The following is an 18,804-nucleotide window of genomic DNA, read 5'->3' as shown; positions in this document are numbered from 1 at the left end:
CCTGTGAGGTGGATATACAGGTGTTGTGTGTGTGTCTAACCTGTGAGGTGGATATACAGGGTGTTGTGTGTGTGTCTAACCTGTGAGGTGGATATACAGGGTGTGTGTGTGTCTAACCTGTGAGGTGGATATACAGGGTGTTGTGTGTGTGTCTAACCTGTGAGGTGGATATACAGGGTGTTGTGTGTCTAACCTGTGAGGTGGATATACAGGGTGTTGTGTGTGTCTAACCTGTGAGGTGGACATACAGGGTGTTGTGTGTCTAACCTGTGAGGTGGATATACAGGGTGTGTGTGTGTGGATGGGTAACCTGTGAGGTGGACATACAGGGTGTTGTGTGTCTAACCTGTGAGGTGGACATACAGGGTGTTGTGTGTCTAACCTGTGAGGTGGATATACAGGGTGTTGTGTGTGTGTCTAACCTGTGAGGTGGACATACAGGGTGTTGTGTGTCTAACCTGTGAGGTGGATATACAGGGTGTTGTGTGTGTGTGTCTAACCTGTGAGGTGGATATACAGGGTGTTGTGTGTCTAACCTGTGTGTCTATACCTGTGAGGTGGATATACAGGGTGTTGTGTGTGTGTCTAACCTGTGAGGTGGATATACAGGGTGTTGTGTGTGTGTCTAACCTGTGAGGTGGATATACAGGGTGTTGTGTGTCTAACCTGTGAGGTGGATATACAACCTGGGGTGTTGTGTGTGTGTCTAACCTGTGAGGTGGATATACAGGGTGTTGTGTGTGTGTCTAACCTGTGAGGTGGACATACAGGGTGTGTGTGTCTAACCTGTGAGGTGGATATACAGGGTGTTGTGTGTCTAACCTGTGAGGTGGATATACAGGGTGTTGTGTGTGTGTGTCTAACCTGTGAGGTGGATATACAGGGTGTTGTGTGTGTGTGAGGTGGACTACACCTGTGAGGTGGATATACAGGGTGTTGTGTGTGTGTCTAACCTGTGAGGTGGATATACAGGGTGTTGTGTGTGTCTAACCTGTGAGGTGGATATACAGGGTGTTGTGTGTGTGTCTAACCTGTGAGGTGGACATACAGGGTGTTGTGTGTGTGTGTCTAACCTGTGAGGTGGATATACAGGGTGTTGTGTGTGTCTAACCTGTGAGGTGGATATACAGGGTGTTGTGTGTCTAACCTGTGAGGTGGACATACAGGGTGTTGTGTGTCTAACCTGTGAGGTGGATATACAGGGTGTTGTGTGTGTGTCTAACCTGTGAGGTGGATATACAGGGTGTTGTGTGTGTCTAACCTGTGAGGTGGATATACAGGGTGTTGTGTGTGTGTCTAACCTGTGAGGTGGATATACAGGGTGTTGTGTGTGTCTAACCTGTGAGGTGGATATACAGGGTGTTGTGTGTGTGTCTAACCTGTGAGGTGGATATACAGGGTGTTGTGTGTGTCTAACCTGTGAGGTGGATATACAGGGTGTTGTGTGTGTCTAACCTGTGAGGTGGATATACAGGGTGTTGTGTGTGTGTCTAACCTGTGAGGTGGATATACAGGGTGTTGTGTGTCTAACCTGTGAGGTGGACATACAGGGTGTTGTGTGTCTAACCTGTGAGGTGGATATACAGGGTGTTGTGTGTGTGTGTCTAACCTGTGAGGTGGACATACAGGGTGTTGTGTGACTAACCTGTGAGGTGGATATACAGGGTGTTGTGTGTCTAACCTGTGAGGTGGATATACAGGGTGTTGTGTGTCTAACCTGTGAGGTGGATATACAGGGTGTTGTGTGTGTGTCTAACCTGTGAGGTGGATATACAGGGTGTTGTGTGTGTGTCTAACCTGTGAGGTGGATATACAGGGTGTTGTGTGTGTCTAACCTGTGAGGTGGATATACAGGGTGTTGTGTGTCTAACCTGTGAGGTGGATATACAGGGTGTTGTGTGTCTAACCTGTGAGGTGGATATACAGGGTGTTGTGTGTGTCTAACCTGTGAGGTGGATATACAGGGTGTTGTGTGTGTGTCTAACCTGTGAGGTGGACATACAGGGTGTTGTGTGACTAACCTGTGAGGTGGATATACAGGGTGTTGTGTGTCTAACCTGTGAGGTGGATATACAGGGTGTTGTGTGTGTGTCTAACCTGTGAGGTGGATATACAGGGTGTTGTGTGTGTGTCTAACCTGTGAGGTGGATATACAGGGTGTTGTGTGTGTGTCTAACCTGTGAGGTGGATATACAGGGTGTTGTGTGTGTGTCTAACCTGTGAGGTGGATATACAGGGTGTTGTGTGTGTGTCTAACCTGTGAGGTGGACATACAGGTGTTGTGTGTCTAACCTGTGAGGTGGATATACAGGGTGTTGTGTGTGTCTAACCTGTGAGGTGGACATACAGGGTGTTGTGTGTCTAACCTGTGAGGTGGACATACAGGGTGTTGTGTGTCTAACCTGTGAGGTGGATATACAGGGTGTTGTGTGACTAACCTGTGAGGTGGATATACAGGGTGTTGTGTGTCTAACCTGTGAGGTGGACATACAGGGTGTTGTGTGTGTCTAACCTGTGAGGTGGATATACAGGGTGTTGTGTGTCTAACCTGTGAGGTGGACATACAGGGTGTGTGTGTCTAACCTGTGAGGTGGATATACAGGGTGTTGTGTGTGTGTCTAACCTGTGAGGTGGATATACAGGGTGTTGTGTGTCTAACCTGTGAGGTGGATATACAGGGTGTTGTGTGTGTGTCTAACCTGTGAGGTGGATATACAGGGTGTTGTGTGTCTAACCTGTGAGGTGGACATACAGGGTGTTGTGTGTCTAACCTGTGAGGTGGACATACAGGGTGTTGTGTGTCTAACCTGTGAGGTGGATATACAGGGTGTTGTGTGTCTAACCTGTGAGGTGGATATACAGGGTGTTGTGTGTCTAACCTGTGAGGTGGATATACAGGGTGTTGTGTGTGTCTAACCTGTGAGGTGGATATACAGGGTGTTGTGTGTCTAACCTGTGAGGTGGACATACAGGGTGTTGTGTGTGTCTAACCTGTGAGGTGGATATACAGGGTGTTGTGTGTGTGTCTAACCTGTGAGGTGGATATACAGGGTGTTGTGTGTGTCTAACCTGTGAGGTGGATATACAGGGTGTTGTGTGTGTGTCTAACCTGTGAGGTGGACATACAGGGTGTTGTGTGTCTAACCTGTGAGGTGGATATACAGGGTGTTGTGTGTCTAACCTGTGAGGTGGATATACAGGGTGTTGTGTGTCTAACCTGTGAGGTGGATATACAGGGTGTTGTGTGTGTGTCTAACCTGTGAGGTGGATATACAGGGTGTTGTGTGTGTCTAACCTGTGAGGTGGATATACAGGGTGTTGTGTGTGTCTAACCTGTGAGGTGGATATACAGGGTGTTGTGTGTCTAACCTGTGAGGTGGATATACAGGGTGTTGTGTGTGTCTAACCTGTGAGGTGGATATACAGGGTGTTGTGTGTGTCTAACCTGTGAGGTGGATATACAGGGTGTTGTGTGTGTCTAACCTGTGAGGTGGATATACAGGGTGTTGTGTGTCTAACCTGTGAGGTGGATATACAGGGTGTTGTGTGTGTCTAACCTGTGAGGTGGATATACAGGGTGTTGTGTGTGTGTCTAACCTGTGAGGTGGATATACAGGGTGTTGTGTGTGTGTCTAACCTGTGAGGTGGATATACAGGGTGTTGTGTGTGTGTCTAACCTGTGAGGTGGATATACAGGGTGTTGTGTGTGTCTAACCTGTGAGGTGGATATACAGGGTGTTGTGTGTCTAACCTGTGAGGTGGACATACAGGGTGTTGTGTGTCTAACCTGTGAGGTGGATATACAGGGTGTTGTGTGTGTCTAACCTGTGAGGTGGATATACAGGGTGTTGTGTGTCTAACCTGTGAGGTGGATATACAGGGTGTTGTGTGTGTCTAACCTGTGAGGTGGATATACAGGGTGTTGTGTGTCTAACCTGTGAGGTGGATATACAGGTGTGTGTGTCTAACCTGTGAGGTGGATATACAGGGTGTTGTGTGTGTCTAACCTGTGAGGTGGATATACAGGGTGTTGTGTGTGTGTCTAACCTGTGAGGTGGACATACAGGGTGTTGTGTGTCTAACCTGTGAGGTGGATATACAGGGTGTTGTGTGTGTCTAACCTGTGAGGTGGATATACAGGGTGTTGTGTGTCTAACCTGTGAGGTGGATATACAGGGTGGTGTGTGTGTCTAACCTGTGAGGTGGATATACAGGGTGTTGTGTGTGTCTAACCTGTGAGGTGGATATACAGGGTGTTGTGTGTGTGTCTAACCTGTGAGGTGGATATACAGGGTGTTGTGTGTCTAACCTGTGAGGTGGATATACAGGGTGTTGTGTGTGTGTCTAACCTGTGAGGTGGATATACAGGGTGTTGTGTGTGTCTAACCTGTGAGGTGGATATACAGGGTGTTGTGTGTGTGTCTAACCTGTGAGGTGGATATACAGGGTGTTGTGTGTGTCTAACCTGTGAGGTGGATATACAGGGTGTTGTGTGTCTAACCTGTGAGGTGGATATACAGGGTGTTGTGTGTGTGTCTAACCTGTGAGGTGGATATACAGGGTGTTGTGTGTGTCTAACCTGTGAGGTGGATATACAGGGTGTTGTGTGTGTGTCTAACCTGTGAGGTGGATATACAGGGTGTTGTGTGTGTGTCTAACCTGTGAGGTGGATATACAGGGTGTTGTGTGTGTTGTGTGTGTGTCTAACCTGTGAGGTGGATATACAGGGTGTTGTGTGTGTGTCTAACCTGTGAGGTGGATATACAGGGTGTTGTGTGTGTGTGTCTAACCTGTGAGGTGGATATACAGGGTGTTGTGTGTGTGTCTAACCTGTGAGGTGGATATACAGGGTGTTGTGTGTCTAACCTGTGAGGTGGATATACAGGGTGTTGTGTGTGTGTCTAACCTGTGAGGTGGATATACAGGGTGTTGTGTGTGTGTCTAACCTGTGAGGTGGATATACAGGGTGTTGTGTGTGTGTCTAACCTGTGAGGTGGATATACAGGGTGTTGTGTGTGTGTCTAACCTGTGAGGTGGATATACAGGGTGTTGTGTGTCTAACCTGTGAGGTGGATATACAGGGTGTTGTGTGTCTAACCTGTGAGGTGGATATACAGGGTGTTGTGTGTGTCTAACCTGTGAGGTGGATATACAGGGTGTTGTGTGTGTGTCTAACCTGTGAGGTGGATATACAGGGTGTTGTGTGTGTCTAACCTGTGAGGTGGATATACAGGGTGTTGTGTGTGTGTCTAACCTGTGAGGTGGATATACAGGGTGTTGTGTGTGTGTCTAACCTGTGAGGTGGATATACAGGGTGTTGTGTGTGTGTCTAACCTGTGAGGTGGATATACAGGGTGTTGTGTGTGTGTCTAACCTGTGAGGTGGATATACAGGGTGTTGTGTGTGTGTCTAACCTGTGAGGTGGATATACAGGGTGTTGTGTGTGTGTCTAACCTGTGAGGTGGATATACAGGGTGTTGTGTGTGTCTAACCTGTGAGGTGGATATACAGGGTGTTGTGTGTGTGTCTAACCTGTGAGGTGGATATACAGGGTGTTGTGTGTGTCTAACCTGTGAGGTGGATATACAGGGTGTTGTGTGTCTAACCTGTGAGGTGGATATACAGGGTGTTGTGTGTGTGTCTAACCTGTGAGGTGGATATACAGGGTGTTGTGTGTGTGTCTAACCTGTGAGGTGGATATACAGGGTGTTGTGTGTGTGTCTAACCTGTGAGGTGGATATACAGGGTGTTGTGTGTGTCTAACCTGTGAGGTGGATATACAGGGTGTTGTGTGTGTCTAACCTGTGAGGTGGATATACAGGGTGTTGTGTGTGTGTCTAACCTGTGAGGTGGATATACAGGGTGTTGTGTGTGTGTCTAACCTGTGAGGTGGATATACAGGGTGTTGTGTGTGTGTCTAACCTGTGAGGTGGATATACAGGGTGTTGTGTGTGTCTAACCTGTGAGGTGGATATACAGGGTGTTGTGTGTGTGTCTAACCTGTGAGGTGGATATACAGGGTGTTGTGTGTGTGTCTAACCTGTGAGGTGGATATACAGGGTGTTGTGTGTGTGTCTAACCTGTGAGGTGGATATACAGGGTGTTGTGTGTGTGTCTAACCTGTGAGGTGGATATACAGGGTGTTGTGTGTGTGTCTAACCTGTGTGGTCGATATACAGGGTGTTGTGTGTGTCTAACCTGTGAGGTGGATATACAGGGTGTTGTGTGTGTCTAACCTGTGAGGTGGATATACAGGGTGTTGTGTGTGTGTCTAACCTGTGAGGTGGATATACAGGGTGTTGTGTGTGTCTAACCTGTGAGGTGGATATACAGGGTGTTTGTGTGTCTAACCTGTGAGGTGGATATACAGGGTGTTGTGTGTGTGTCTAACCTGTGAGGTGGATATACAGGGTGTTGTGTGTGTGTCTAACCTGTGAGGTGGACATACAGGGTGTTGTGTGTGTGTCTAACCTGTGAGGTGGATATACAGGGTGTTGTGTGTGTGTCTAACCTGTGAGGTGGATATACAGGGTGTTGTGTGTGTGTCTAACCTGTGAGGTGGATATACAGGGTGTTGTGTGTGTCTAACCTGTGAGGTGGATATACAGGGTGTTGTGTGTGTCTAACCTGTGAGGTGGATATACAGGGTGTTGTGTGTGTCTAACCTGTGAGGTGGATATACAGGGTGTTGTGTGTGTCTAACCTGTGAGGTGGATATACAGGGTGTTGTGTGTGTCTAACCTGTGAGGTGGATATACAGGGTGTTGTGTGTGTGTCTAACCTGTGAGGTGGATATACAGGGTGTTGTGTGTGTCTAACCTGTGAGGTGGATATACAGGGTGTTGTGTGTGTGTCTAACCTGTGAGGTGGATATACAGGGTGTTGTGTGTGTGTCTAACCTGTGAGGTGGATATACAGGGTGTTGTGTGTGTGTCTAACCTGTGAGGTGGATATACAGGGTGTTGTGTGTGTCTAACCTGTGAGGTGGATATACAGGGTGTTGTGTGTGTGTCTAACCTGTGAGGTGGATATACAGGGTGTTGTGTGTGTGTCTAACCTGTGAGGTGGATATACAGGGTGTTGTGTGTGTGTCTAACCTGTGAGGTGGATATACAGGGTGTTGTGTGTGTGTCTAACCTGTGAGGTGGATATACAGGGTGTTGTGTGTGTGTCTAACCTGTGAGGTGGATATACAGGGTGTTGTGTGTGTCTAACCTGTGAGGTGGATATACAGGGTGTTGTGTGTGTCTAACCTGTGAGGTGGATATACAGGGTGTTGTGTGTGTCTAACCTGTGAGGTGGATATACAGGGTGTTGTGTGTGTCTAACCTGTGAGGTGGATATACAGGGTGTTGTGTGTGTCTAACCTGTGAGGTGGACATGCGTGAGTCCTGTCGTCCAGTCAGGTCCGAGGAGGAGATGTTGACAGGAGCTCCACGGTGAAGACGCATGCTGACCTTCCTCTCTCGCTCCATACCTGGGATAGAGGACAGATACCTGGGGTTAGAGAGAGAGACCTCCATACCTGGGATAGAGGACAGATACCTGGGGTTAGAGAGAGAGACCTCCATACCTGGGGTAGAGGACAGACACCTGGGGTTAGAGAGAGAGACCTCCATACCTGGGATAGAGGACAGATACCTGGGGTTAGAGAGAGAGACCTCCATACCTGGGATAGAGGACAGATACCTGGGGTTAGAGAGAGAGACCTCCATACCTGGGATAGAGGACAGATACCTGGGGTTAGAGAGAGAGAGACCTCCATACCTGGGGTTAGAGAGAGACCTCCATACCAGGGGTTAGAGAGAGAGACCTCCATACCTGGGATAGAGGACAGATACCTGGGGTTAGAGAGAGAGAGACCTCCATACCTGGGGTTAGAGAGAGACCTCCATACCAGGGGTTAGAGAGAGAGGCCTCCATACCTGGGGTAGAGGACAGATACCTGGGGTTAGAGAGAGGCCTCCATACCTGGGGTTAGAGAGAGAGACCTCCATACCTGGGATAGAGGACAGACACCTGGGGTTAGAGAGAGAGACCTCCATACCTGGGGTAGAGGACAAGATACCAGGGGTTAGAGAGAGAGACCTCCATACCTGGGGTAGAGGACAGACACCTGGGGTTAGAGAGAGAGACCTCCATACCTGGGGTAGAGGACAGATACCTGGGGTTAGAGAGAGAGACCTCCATACCTGGGGTAGAGGACAGACACCTGGGGTTAGAGAGAGAGACCTCCATACCTGGGGTAGAGGACAGATACCTGGGGTTAGAGAGAGAGACCTCCATACCTGGGGTAGAGGACAGATACCTGGGGTTAGAGAGAGAGACCTCCATACCTGGGGTAGAGGACAGATACCTGGTGATCAACCTTAATTTAACCAATTCAGTGTTTTCACTAACCTGTGTGTGAGGTGTGTGTGGAATTTCACTAACCTGTGTGTGAGGTGTGTGGGTGATTTCACTTACGTGGGCGTGAGGTGTGTGAGCGCGTTTTCACTTACCTGTGTGTGAGGTGGGTGTGAGGGGTGTGTGTGTTTTCACTAACCTGTGTGTGAGGTGGGTGTGGGTGTGTGTTTTCACTAACCTGTGTGTGAGGTGGGTGTGGGTGTGTGTTTCACTAACCTGTGTGTGAGGTGGGTGTGGGTGTGTGTTTTCACTAACCTGTGTGTGAGGTGTGTGTGTGTTTTCACTAACCTGTGTGTGAGGTGTGTGTGTGTTTTCACTAACCTGTGTGTGAGGTGGGTGTGAGGGGTGCGGGTGCGGCTGCGTCCTGTGCTCCTCTGGGTCGTCCGGAGGCGGAGGGGATCCCCTGGCCCCTGCAGGGGCCCTGGCCTGTCCCTGTCTCAGTCTGTCCTCACCAGCTCTCCTCTCCCTCTCTGCATCCTCTGCTGCCCTGTTGGCGCCCTGGACACACAGAGACACACATCACCATGGAGACAACGGTCACACTGTCCCACCTCCCACCTCTTCACTATCACAACATCACCATGGAGACAACGGTCACACCTCTTCACTATCACAACATCACCATGGAGACAACGGTCACACCTCTTCACTATCACAACATCACCATGGAGACAACGGTCACACCTCTTCACTATCACAACATCACCATGGAGACAACGGTCACACCTCTTCACTATCACAACATCACCATGGAGACAACGGTCACACTGTCCCACCTCCCACCTCTTCACTATCACAACATCACCATGGAGACAACGGTCACACCTCTTCACTATCACAACATCACCATGGAGACAACGGTCACACCTCTTCACTATCACAACATCACCATGGAGACAACAGTCACACTGTCCCACCTCTTCACTATCACAACATCACCATGGAGACAACGGTCACACCTCTTCACTATCACAACATCACCATGGAGACAACGGTCACACCTCTTCACTATCACAACATCACCATGGAGACAACGGTCACACTGTCCCACCTCTTCACTACCACAACATCACCATGGAGACAACGGTCACACTGTCCCACCTCTTCACTATCACAACATCACCATGGAGACAACGGTCACACCTCTTCACTATCACAACATCACCATGGAGACAACGGTCACACTGTCCCAACTCTTCACTACCACAACATCACCATGGAGACAACGGTCACACTGTCCCACCTCTTCACTATCACAACATCACCATGGAGACAACGGTCACACCTCTTCACTATCACAACATCACCATGGAGACAACGGTCACACTGTCCCACCTCTTCACTATCACATCACCATGGAGACAACGGTCACACTGTCCCACCTCTTCACTATCACAACATCACCATGGAGACAACGGTCACACTGTCCCACCTCTTCACTATCACAACATCACCATGGAGACAACGGTCACACTGTCCTACCTCCCAACCCTTCACTACCACAACAACATCATGGAGACAACAGTCACACTGTCCCAACCCTTCAATACCACAACATCACCATGGAGACAACAGTCACACTGTCCCAACCCTTCAATACCACAACATCACCATGGAGACAGTCACACTGTCCCACCTCTTCACTATCACAACATCACCATGGAGACAACAGTCACACTGTCCCACCTCTTCACTACCACAACATCACCATGGAGACAACGGTCACACTGTCCCACCTCTTCACTATCACAACATCACCATGGAGACAACGGTCACACTGTCCCACCTCTTCACTATCACAACAACACCATGGAGACAACGGTCACACTGTCCCACCTCTTCACTATCACAACACCATGGAGACAACGGTCACACTGTCCCACCTCTTCACTACCACAACAACATCATGGAGACAACAGTCACACTGTCCCAACCCTTCAATACCACAACATCACCATGGAGACAACAGTCACACTGTCCTACCTCCCAACCCTTCACTACCACAACAACATCATGGAGACAACAGTCACACTGTCCCAACCCTTCAATACCACAACATCACCATGGAGACAACAGTCACACTGTCCCAACCCTTCAATACCACAACATCACCATGGAGACAACAGTCACACTGTCCCACCTCTTCACTATCACAACATCACCATGGAGACAACAGTCACACTGTCCCACCTCTTCACTATCACAACATCATCATGGAGACAACAGTCACACTGTCCCACCTCTTCACTATCACAACATCACCATGGAGACAACAGTCACACTGTCCCACCTCTTCACTATCACAACAACACCATGGAGACAACAGTCACACTGTCCCACCTCCCAACCCTTCACTATCACAACAACACCATGGAGACAACAGTCACACTGTCCCAACCCTTCACTACCACAACATCACCATGGAGACAACAGTCACACTGTCCCACCTCTTCACTATCACAACATCACCATGGAGACAACGGTCACACTGTCCCACCTGCCAACCCTTCACTATCACAACAACACCATGGAGACAACGGTCACACCTCTTCACTATCACAACATCACCATGGAGACAACAGTCACACTGTCCCACCTCTTCACTATCACAACACCATGGAGACAACGGTCACACACTGTCCTAACCCTTCACTATCACAACATCACCATGGAGACAACAGTCACACTGTCCCACCTCCCAACCCTTCACTATCACAACAACACTATAGGATCTTATTGACCAGGAATTTGCTCAATCAGCATTCAAAATGGCTGCCGTTACCAGGGACACCACTGCTATTCGTAGACCAACAAAATGGCCACCGTGGACATTCCATTACTGTGTCTCAGTTACCTCTCCTTCCTCCCAAAGTGTGCACTGGTTCACATCACTGACTTGAAGAAATACAGTGGAACCTCCCACTAGCCCATGTCTCCACCAATCCCAACGCTTTACAGATTTGTGGGAAGTAGTGAACGAGTGTACACTTCAGGAGAAAGGAGATATTGTAGAAGTAGTGAACGAGTGTACACTTCAGGAGAAAGGAGATATTGTAGAAGTAGTGAACGAGTGTACACTTCAGGAGAAAGGAGATATTGTAATGAAAAGACTCCAGGCCGGGTCAATGTAACGAAGGGGGTGACTCAGAGACGTTAGCAGAGAGACGTTACTCACAAACTTGAGCATGTTCCAGTCGAAGACGTAGTCGTAGGAGAAGCCCTGTCTGTGGAACAGGTTCCTGAACAGCTGTCTGAGGTACGAGTAGTCGGGCTTGTCATCGAACCGCAGAGAACGGCAGAAGTTCAGGTACGTGGCAAACTCCGCTGTGAGGAGAAAGGAGAGGATGGGTCAAGATACAGCTCTTTAATTATTATACAACTGGACGTGGTAAACTCCCCTGAGAGGAGAGGATGGGTCGAGATACAGCTCTTTAATTATTATACAACTGGACGTGGTAAACTCCCCTGAGAGGAGAGGATGGGTCAGGATACAGCTCTTTAATTATTATACAACTGGACGTGGTAAACTCCCCTGAGAGGAGAGGATTGGTCAAGATACAGCTCTTTAATTATTATACAACTGGACGTGGTAAACTCCACTGAGGAGGAAGGAGAGGATGGGTCGAGATACAGCTCTTTAATTATTATACAACTGGACGTGGTAAACTCCCTGAGAGGAGAGGATGGGTCGAGATACAGCTCTTTAATTATTATACAACTGACGTGGTAAACTCCCCTGAGAGGAGAGGATGGGTGGAGATACAGCTCTTTAATTATTATACAACTGGACGTGGTAAACTCCACTGAGAGGAGAGGATGGGTCGAGATACAGCTCTTTAATTATTATACAACTGGACGTGGTAAACTCCACTGAGAGGAGAGGATGGGTCAAGATACAGCTCTTTAATTATTATACAACTGGACGTGGTAAACTCCCCTGAGAGGAGAGGTCAAGATACAGCTCTTTAATTATTATACAACTGGACGTGGTAAACTCCACTGAGGAGGAAGGAGAGGATGGGTCGAGATACAGCTCTTTAATTATTATACAACTGGACGTGGTAAACTCCCTGAGAGGAGAGGATGGGTCGAGATACAGCTCTTTAATTATTATACAACTGGACGTGGTAAACTCCCTGAGAGGAGAGGATGGGTGGAGATACAGCTCTTTAATTATTATACAACTGGACGTGGTAAACTCCACTGAGAGGAGAGGATGGGTCGAGATACAGCTCTTTAATTATTATACAACTGGACGTGGTAAACTCCCCTGAGAGGAGAGGATGGATCAAGATACAGCTCTTTAATTATTATACAACTGGACGTGGTAAACTCCACTGAGAGGAGAGGTCAAGATACAGCTCTTTAATTATTATACAACTGGACGTGGTAAACTCCACTGAGAGGAGAGGTCGAGATACAGCTCTTTAATTATTATACAACTGGACGTGTTAAACTCCCCTGAGAGGAGAGGTCAAGATACAGCTCTTTAATTATTATACAACTGGACGTGGTAAACTCCCCTGAGAGGAGAGGATGGGTCAAGATACAGCTCTTTAATTATTATACAACTGGACGTGGTAAACTCCCCTGAGAGGAGAGGATGGGTCAAGATACAGCTCTTTAATTATTATACAACTGGACGTGGTAAACTCCCCTGAGAGGAGGGAGGAGAGGATGGGTCGAGATACAGCTCTTTAATTATTATACAACTGGACGTGGTAAACTCCCCTGAGAGGAGAGGATGGGTCAAGATACAGCTCTTTAATTATTATACAACTGGACGTGGTAAACTCCACTGAGAGGAGAGGATGGGTCAAGATACAGCTCTTTAATTATTATACAACTGGACGTGGTAAACTCCCCTGAGAGGAGAGGATGGGTCAAGATACAGCTCTTTAATTATTATACAACTGGACGTGGTAAACTCCCCTGAGAGGAGGGAGGAGAGGATGGGTCGAGATACAGCTCTTTAATTATTATACAACTGGACGTGGTAAACTCCCCTGAGAGGAGGGAGGAGAGGATGGGTCGAGATACAGCTCTTTAATTATTATACAACTGGACGTGGTAAACTCCCCTGAGAGGAGAGGATGGGTCAAGATACAGCTCTTTAATTATTATACAACTGGACGTGGTAAACTCCACTGAGAGGAGGGAGGAGAGGATGGGTCGAGATACAGCTCTTTAATTATTATACAACTGGACGTGGTAAACTCCACTGAGAGGAGAGGATGGGTCAAGATACAGCTCTTTAATTATTATACAACTGGACGTGGTAAACTCCACTGAGAGGAGGGAGGAGAGGATGGGTCGAGATACAGCTCTTTAATTATTATACAACTGGACGTGGTAAACTCCCCTGAGAGGAGAGGATGGGTCAAGATACAGCTCTTTAATTATTATACAACTGGACGTGGTAAACTCCCCTGAGAGGAGAGGATGGGTGGAGATACAGCTCTTTAATTATTATACAACTGGACGTGGTAAACTCCACTGAGAGGAGAGGATGGGTCGAGATACAGCTCTTTAATTATTATACAACTGGACGTGGTAAACTCCACTGAGAGGAGAGGTCAAGATACAGCTCTTTAATTATTATACAACTGGACGTGGTAAACTCCCCTGAGAGGAGAGGATGGGTGGAGATACAGCTCTTTAATTATTATACAACTGGACGTGGTAAACTCCACTGAGAGGAGAGGATGGGTCAAGATACAGCTCTTTAATTATTATACAACTGGACGTGGTAAACTCCCCTGAGAGGAGAGGATGGGTCGAGATACAGCTCTTTAATTATTATACAACTGGACGTGGTAAACTCCACTGAGAGGAGAGGATGGGTCAAGATACAGCTCTTTAATTATTACACAACTGGACGTGGTAAACTCCCCTGAGAGGAGAGGATGGGTGGAGATACAGCTCTTTAATTATTATACAACTGGACGTGGTAAACTCCTCTGAGAGGAGGAAGGAGAGGATGGGTGGAGATACAGCTCTTTAATTATTATACAACTGGACGTGGTAAACTCCCCTGAGAGGAGGAAGGAGAGGATGGGTCGAGATACAGCTCTTTAATTATTATACAACTGGACGTGGTAAACTCCCCTGAGAGGAGAAAGGAGAGGATGGGTCGAGATACAGCTCTTTAATTATTATACAACTGGACGTGGTAAACTCCCCTGAGAGGAGGAGGGGTCGAGATACAGCTCTTTAATTATTATACAACTGGACGTGGTAAACTCCCCTGAGAGGAGAGGATGGGTCAAGATACAGCTCTTTAATTATTATATAACTGGACGTGGTAAACTCCCCTGAGAGGAGGAAGGAGAGGATGGGTCAAGATACAGCTCTTTAATTATTACACAACTGGACGTGGTAAACTCCCCTGAGAGGAGGAAGGAGAGGATGGGTGGAGATACAGCTCTTTAATTATTATACAACTGGACGTGGTAAACTCCTCTGAGAGGAGGAAGGAGAGGATGGGTGGAGATACAGCTCTTTAATTATTATACAACTGGACGTGGTAAACTCCCCTGAGAGGAGAGGATGGGTGGAGATACAGCTCTTTAATTATTATACAACTGGACGTGGTAAACTCCTCTGAGAGGAGGAAGGAGAGGATGGGTGGAGATACAGCTCTTTAATTATTATACAACTGGACGTGGTAAACTCCCCTGAGAGGAGAGGATGGGTCAAGATACAGCTCTTTAATTATTATACAACTGGACGTGGTAAACTCCCCTGAGAGGAGAGGATGGGTCGAGATACAGCTCTTTAATTATTATACAACTGGACGTGGTAAACTCCCCTGAGAGGAGGGAGGAGAGGATGGGTCAAGATACAGCTCATTAATTATTATACAACTGGACGTGGTAAACTCCCCTGAGAGGAGGAAGGAGAGGATGGGTGGAGATACAGCTCTTTAATTATTATACAACTGGACGTGGTAAACTCCACTGAGAGGAGAGGATGGGTCAAGATACAGCTCTTTAATTATTATACAACTGGACGTGGTAAACTCCCTGAGAGGAGAGGATGGGTGGAGATACAGCTCTTTAATTATTATACAACTGGACGTGGTAAACTCCACTGAGAGGAGAGGATGGGTGGAGATACAGCTCTTTAATTATTATACAACTGGACGTGGTAAACTCCCCTGAGAGGAGAGGATGGGTGGAGATACAGCTCTTTAATTATTATACAACTGGACGTGGTAAACTCCCCTGAGAGGAGAGGATGGGTCAAGATACAGCTCTTTAATTATTATACAACTGGACGTGGTAAACTCCCCTGAGAGGAGAGGATGGGTCAAGATACAGCTCTTTAATTATTATACAACTGGACGTGGTAAACTCCCTGAGAGGAGGGAGGAGAGGATGGGTCGAGATACAGCTCTTTAATTATTATACAACTGGACGTGGTAAACTCCCCTGAGAGGAGAGGATGGGTCAAGATACAGCTCTTTAATTATTATACAACTGGACGTGGTAAACTCCCCTGAGAGGAGAGGTCAAGATACAGCTCTTTAATTATTATACAACTGGACGTGGTAAACTCCACTGAGAGGAGAGGATGGGTCAAGATACAGCTCTTTAATTATTATACAACTGGACGTGGTAAACTCCACTGAGAGGAGAGGGTGGGTCGAGATACAGCTCTTTAATTATTATACAACTGGACGTGGTAAACTCCCCTGAGAGGAGAGGATGGGTCAAGATACAGCTCTTTAATTATTATACAACTGGACGTGGTAAACTCCCTGAGAGGAGAGGTCAAGATACAGCTCTTTAATTATTATACAACTGGACGTGGTAAACTCCCCTGAGAGGAGAGGATGGGTCAAGATACAGCTCTTTAATTATTATACAACTGGACGTGGTAAACTCCACTGAGAGGAGAGGATGGGTGGAGATACAGCTCTTTAATTATTATACAACTGGACGTGGTAAACTCCCTGAGAGGAGAGGATGGGTCAAGATACAGCTCTTTAATTATTATACAACTGGACGTGGTAAACTCCCTGAGAGGAGAGGTCAAGATACAGCTCTTTAATTATTATACAACTGGACGTGGTAAACTCCACTGAGAGGAGAGGATGGGTGGAGATACAGCTCTTTAATTATTATACAACTGGACGTGGTAAACTCCCCTGAGAGGAGAGGATGGGTCAAGATACAGCTCTTTAATTATTATACAACTGGACGTGGTAAACTCCCCTGAGAGGAGAGGTCAAGATACAGCTCTTTAATTATTATACAACTGGTGGTAAACTCCCTGAGAGGAGAGGATGGGTCAGATACAGCTCTTTAATTATTATACAACTGGACGTGGTAAACTCCCCTGAGAGGAGAGGATGGGTCAAGATACAGCTCTTTAATTATTATACAACTGGACGTGGTAAACTCCCCTGAGAGGAGAGGTCAAGATACAGCTCTTTAATTATTATACAACTGGACGTGGTAAACTCCCCTGAGAGGAGAGGATGGGTCAAGATACAGCTCTTTAATTATTATACAACTGGACGTGGTAAACTCCACTGAGAGGAGAGGATGGGTCAAGATACAGCTCTTTAATTATTATACAACTGGACGTGGTAAACTCCCCTGAGAGGAGAGGATGGGTCAAGATACAGCTCTTTAATTATTATACAACTGGACGTGGTAAACTCCCCTGAGAGGAGAGGTCAAGATACAGCTCTTTAATTATTATACAACTGGACGTGGTAAACTCCACTGAGAGGAGAGGATGGGTCAAGATACAGCTCTTTAATTATTATACAACTGGACGTGGTAAACTCCACTGAGAGGAGAGGATGGGTCGAGATACAGCTCTTTAATTATTATACAACTGGACGTGGTAAACTCCACTGAGAGGAGAGGATGGGTCGAGATACAGCTCTTTAATTATTATACAACTGGACGTGGTAAACTCCCCTGAGAGGAGAGGATGGGTCGAGATACAGCTCTTTAATTATTATACAACTGGACGTGGTAAACTCCACTGAGAGGAGAGGATGGGTCAAGATACAGCTCTTTAATTATTATACAACTGGACGTGGTAAACTCCACTGAGAGGAGGAAGGAGAGGATGGGTCGAGATACAGCTCTTTAATTATTATACAACTGGACGTGGTAAACTCCACTGAGAGGAGAGGATGGGTCAAGATACAGCTCTTTAATTATTATACAACTGGACGTGGTAAACTCCCCTGAGAGGAGAGGATGGGTGGAGATACAGCTCTTTAATTATTATACAACTGGACGTGGTAAACTCCCCTGAGAGGAGAGGTCAAGATACAGCTCTTTAATTATTATACAACTGGACGTGGTAAACTCCCCTGAGAGGAGAGGATGGGTCGAGATACAGCTCTTTAATTATTATACAACTGGACGTGGTAAACTCCACTGAGAGGAGGGAGGAGAGGATGGGTGGAGATACAGCTCTTTAATTATTATACAACTGGACGTGGTAAACTCCCCTGAGAGGAGGGAGGAGAGGATGGGTGGAGATACAGCTCTTTAATTATTATACAACTGGACGTGGTAAACTCCCCTGAGAGGAGGGAGGAGAGGATGGGTCGAGATACAGCTCTTTAATTATTATACAACTGGACGTGGTAAACTCCACTGAGAGGAGAGGATGGGTGGAGATACAGCTCTTTAATTATTATACAACTGGACGTGGTAAACTCCACTGAGAGGAGAGGATGGGTGGAGATACAGCTCTTTAATTATTATACAACTGGACGTGGTAAACTCCACTGAGAGGAGGGAGGAGAGGATGGGTCGAGATACAGCTCTTTAATTATTATACAACTGGACGTGGTAAACTCCACTGAGAGGAGAGGATGGGTCAAGATACAGCTCTTTAATTATTATACAACTGGACGTGGTAAACTCCACTGAGAGGAGAGGATGGGTCAAGATACAGCTCTTTAATTATTATACAACTGGACGTGGTAAACTCCCTGAGAGGAGGAAGGAGAGGATGGGTCAAGATACAGCTCTTTAATTATTATACAACTGGACGTGGTAAACTCCCCTGAGAGGAGAGGATGGGTCGAGATACAGCTCTTTAATTATTATACAACTGGACGTGGTAAACTCCCCTGAGAGGAGAGGATGGGTCAAGATACAGCTCTTTAATTATTATACAACTGGACGTGGTAAACTCCCCTGAGAGGAGAGGATGGGTCAAGATACAGCTCTTTAATTATTATACAACTGGACGTGGTAAACTCCCCTGAGAGGAGGAAGGAGAGGATGGGTGGAGATACAGCTCTTTAATTATTATACAACTGGACGTGGTAAACTCCCTGAGAGGAGAGGATGGGTGGAGATACAGCTCTTTAATTATTATACAACTGGACGTGGTAAACTCCCCTGAGAGGAGAGG

General features: G+C 47.0%; 1 protein-coding gene and 1 long non-coding RNA gene across 2 annotated transcripts in view; one reads left to right on the top strand and one right to left on the bottom strand.

Annotated features, from left to right (window-relative positions):
• The window catches only part of LOC127930253 (casein kinase I-like), a 78,240-nt gene that overhangs the window by 14,061 nt on the left and 45,375 nt on the right, over window positions 1-18,804 (bottom strand). The window contains 4 exon segments of the mRNA XM_052519812.1: window positions 7,368-7,477; window positions 8,728-8,809; window positions 8,812-8,904; window positions 11,582-11,730. Coding sequence (XP_052375772.1) covers window positions 7,368-7,477; window positions 8,728-8,809; window positions 8,812-8,904; window positions 11,582-11,730 — 434 coding nt within the window.
• On the top strand, window positions 1,929-3,088 carry LOC127930256 (uncharacterized). The gene is made up of 3 exons (XR_008137507.1): window positions 1,929-1,992; window positions 2,482-2,519; window positions 2,961-3,088. It is a non-coding gene; the product is annotated as an uncharacterized LOC127930256 (long non-coding RNA).

Source organism: Oncorhynchus keta, chromosome 5, assembly GCF_023373465.1.
Source record: "Oncorhynchus keta strain PuntledgeMale-10-30-2019 chromosome 5, Oket_V2, whole genome shotgun sequence".
Classification (NCBI taxonomy): domain Eukaryota; kingdom Metazoa; phylum Chordata; class Actinopteri; order Salmoniformes; family Salmonidae; genus Oncorhynchus; species Oncorhynchus keta.
This window is presented reverse-complemented; position numbering and strand designations above follow the sequence as displayed.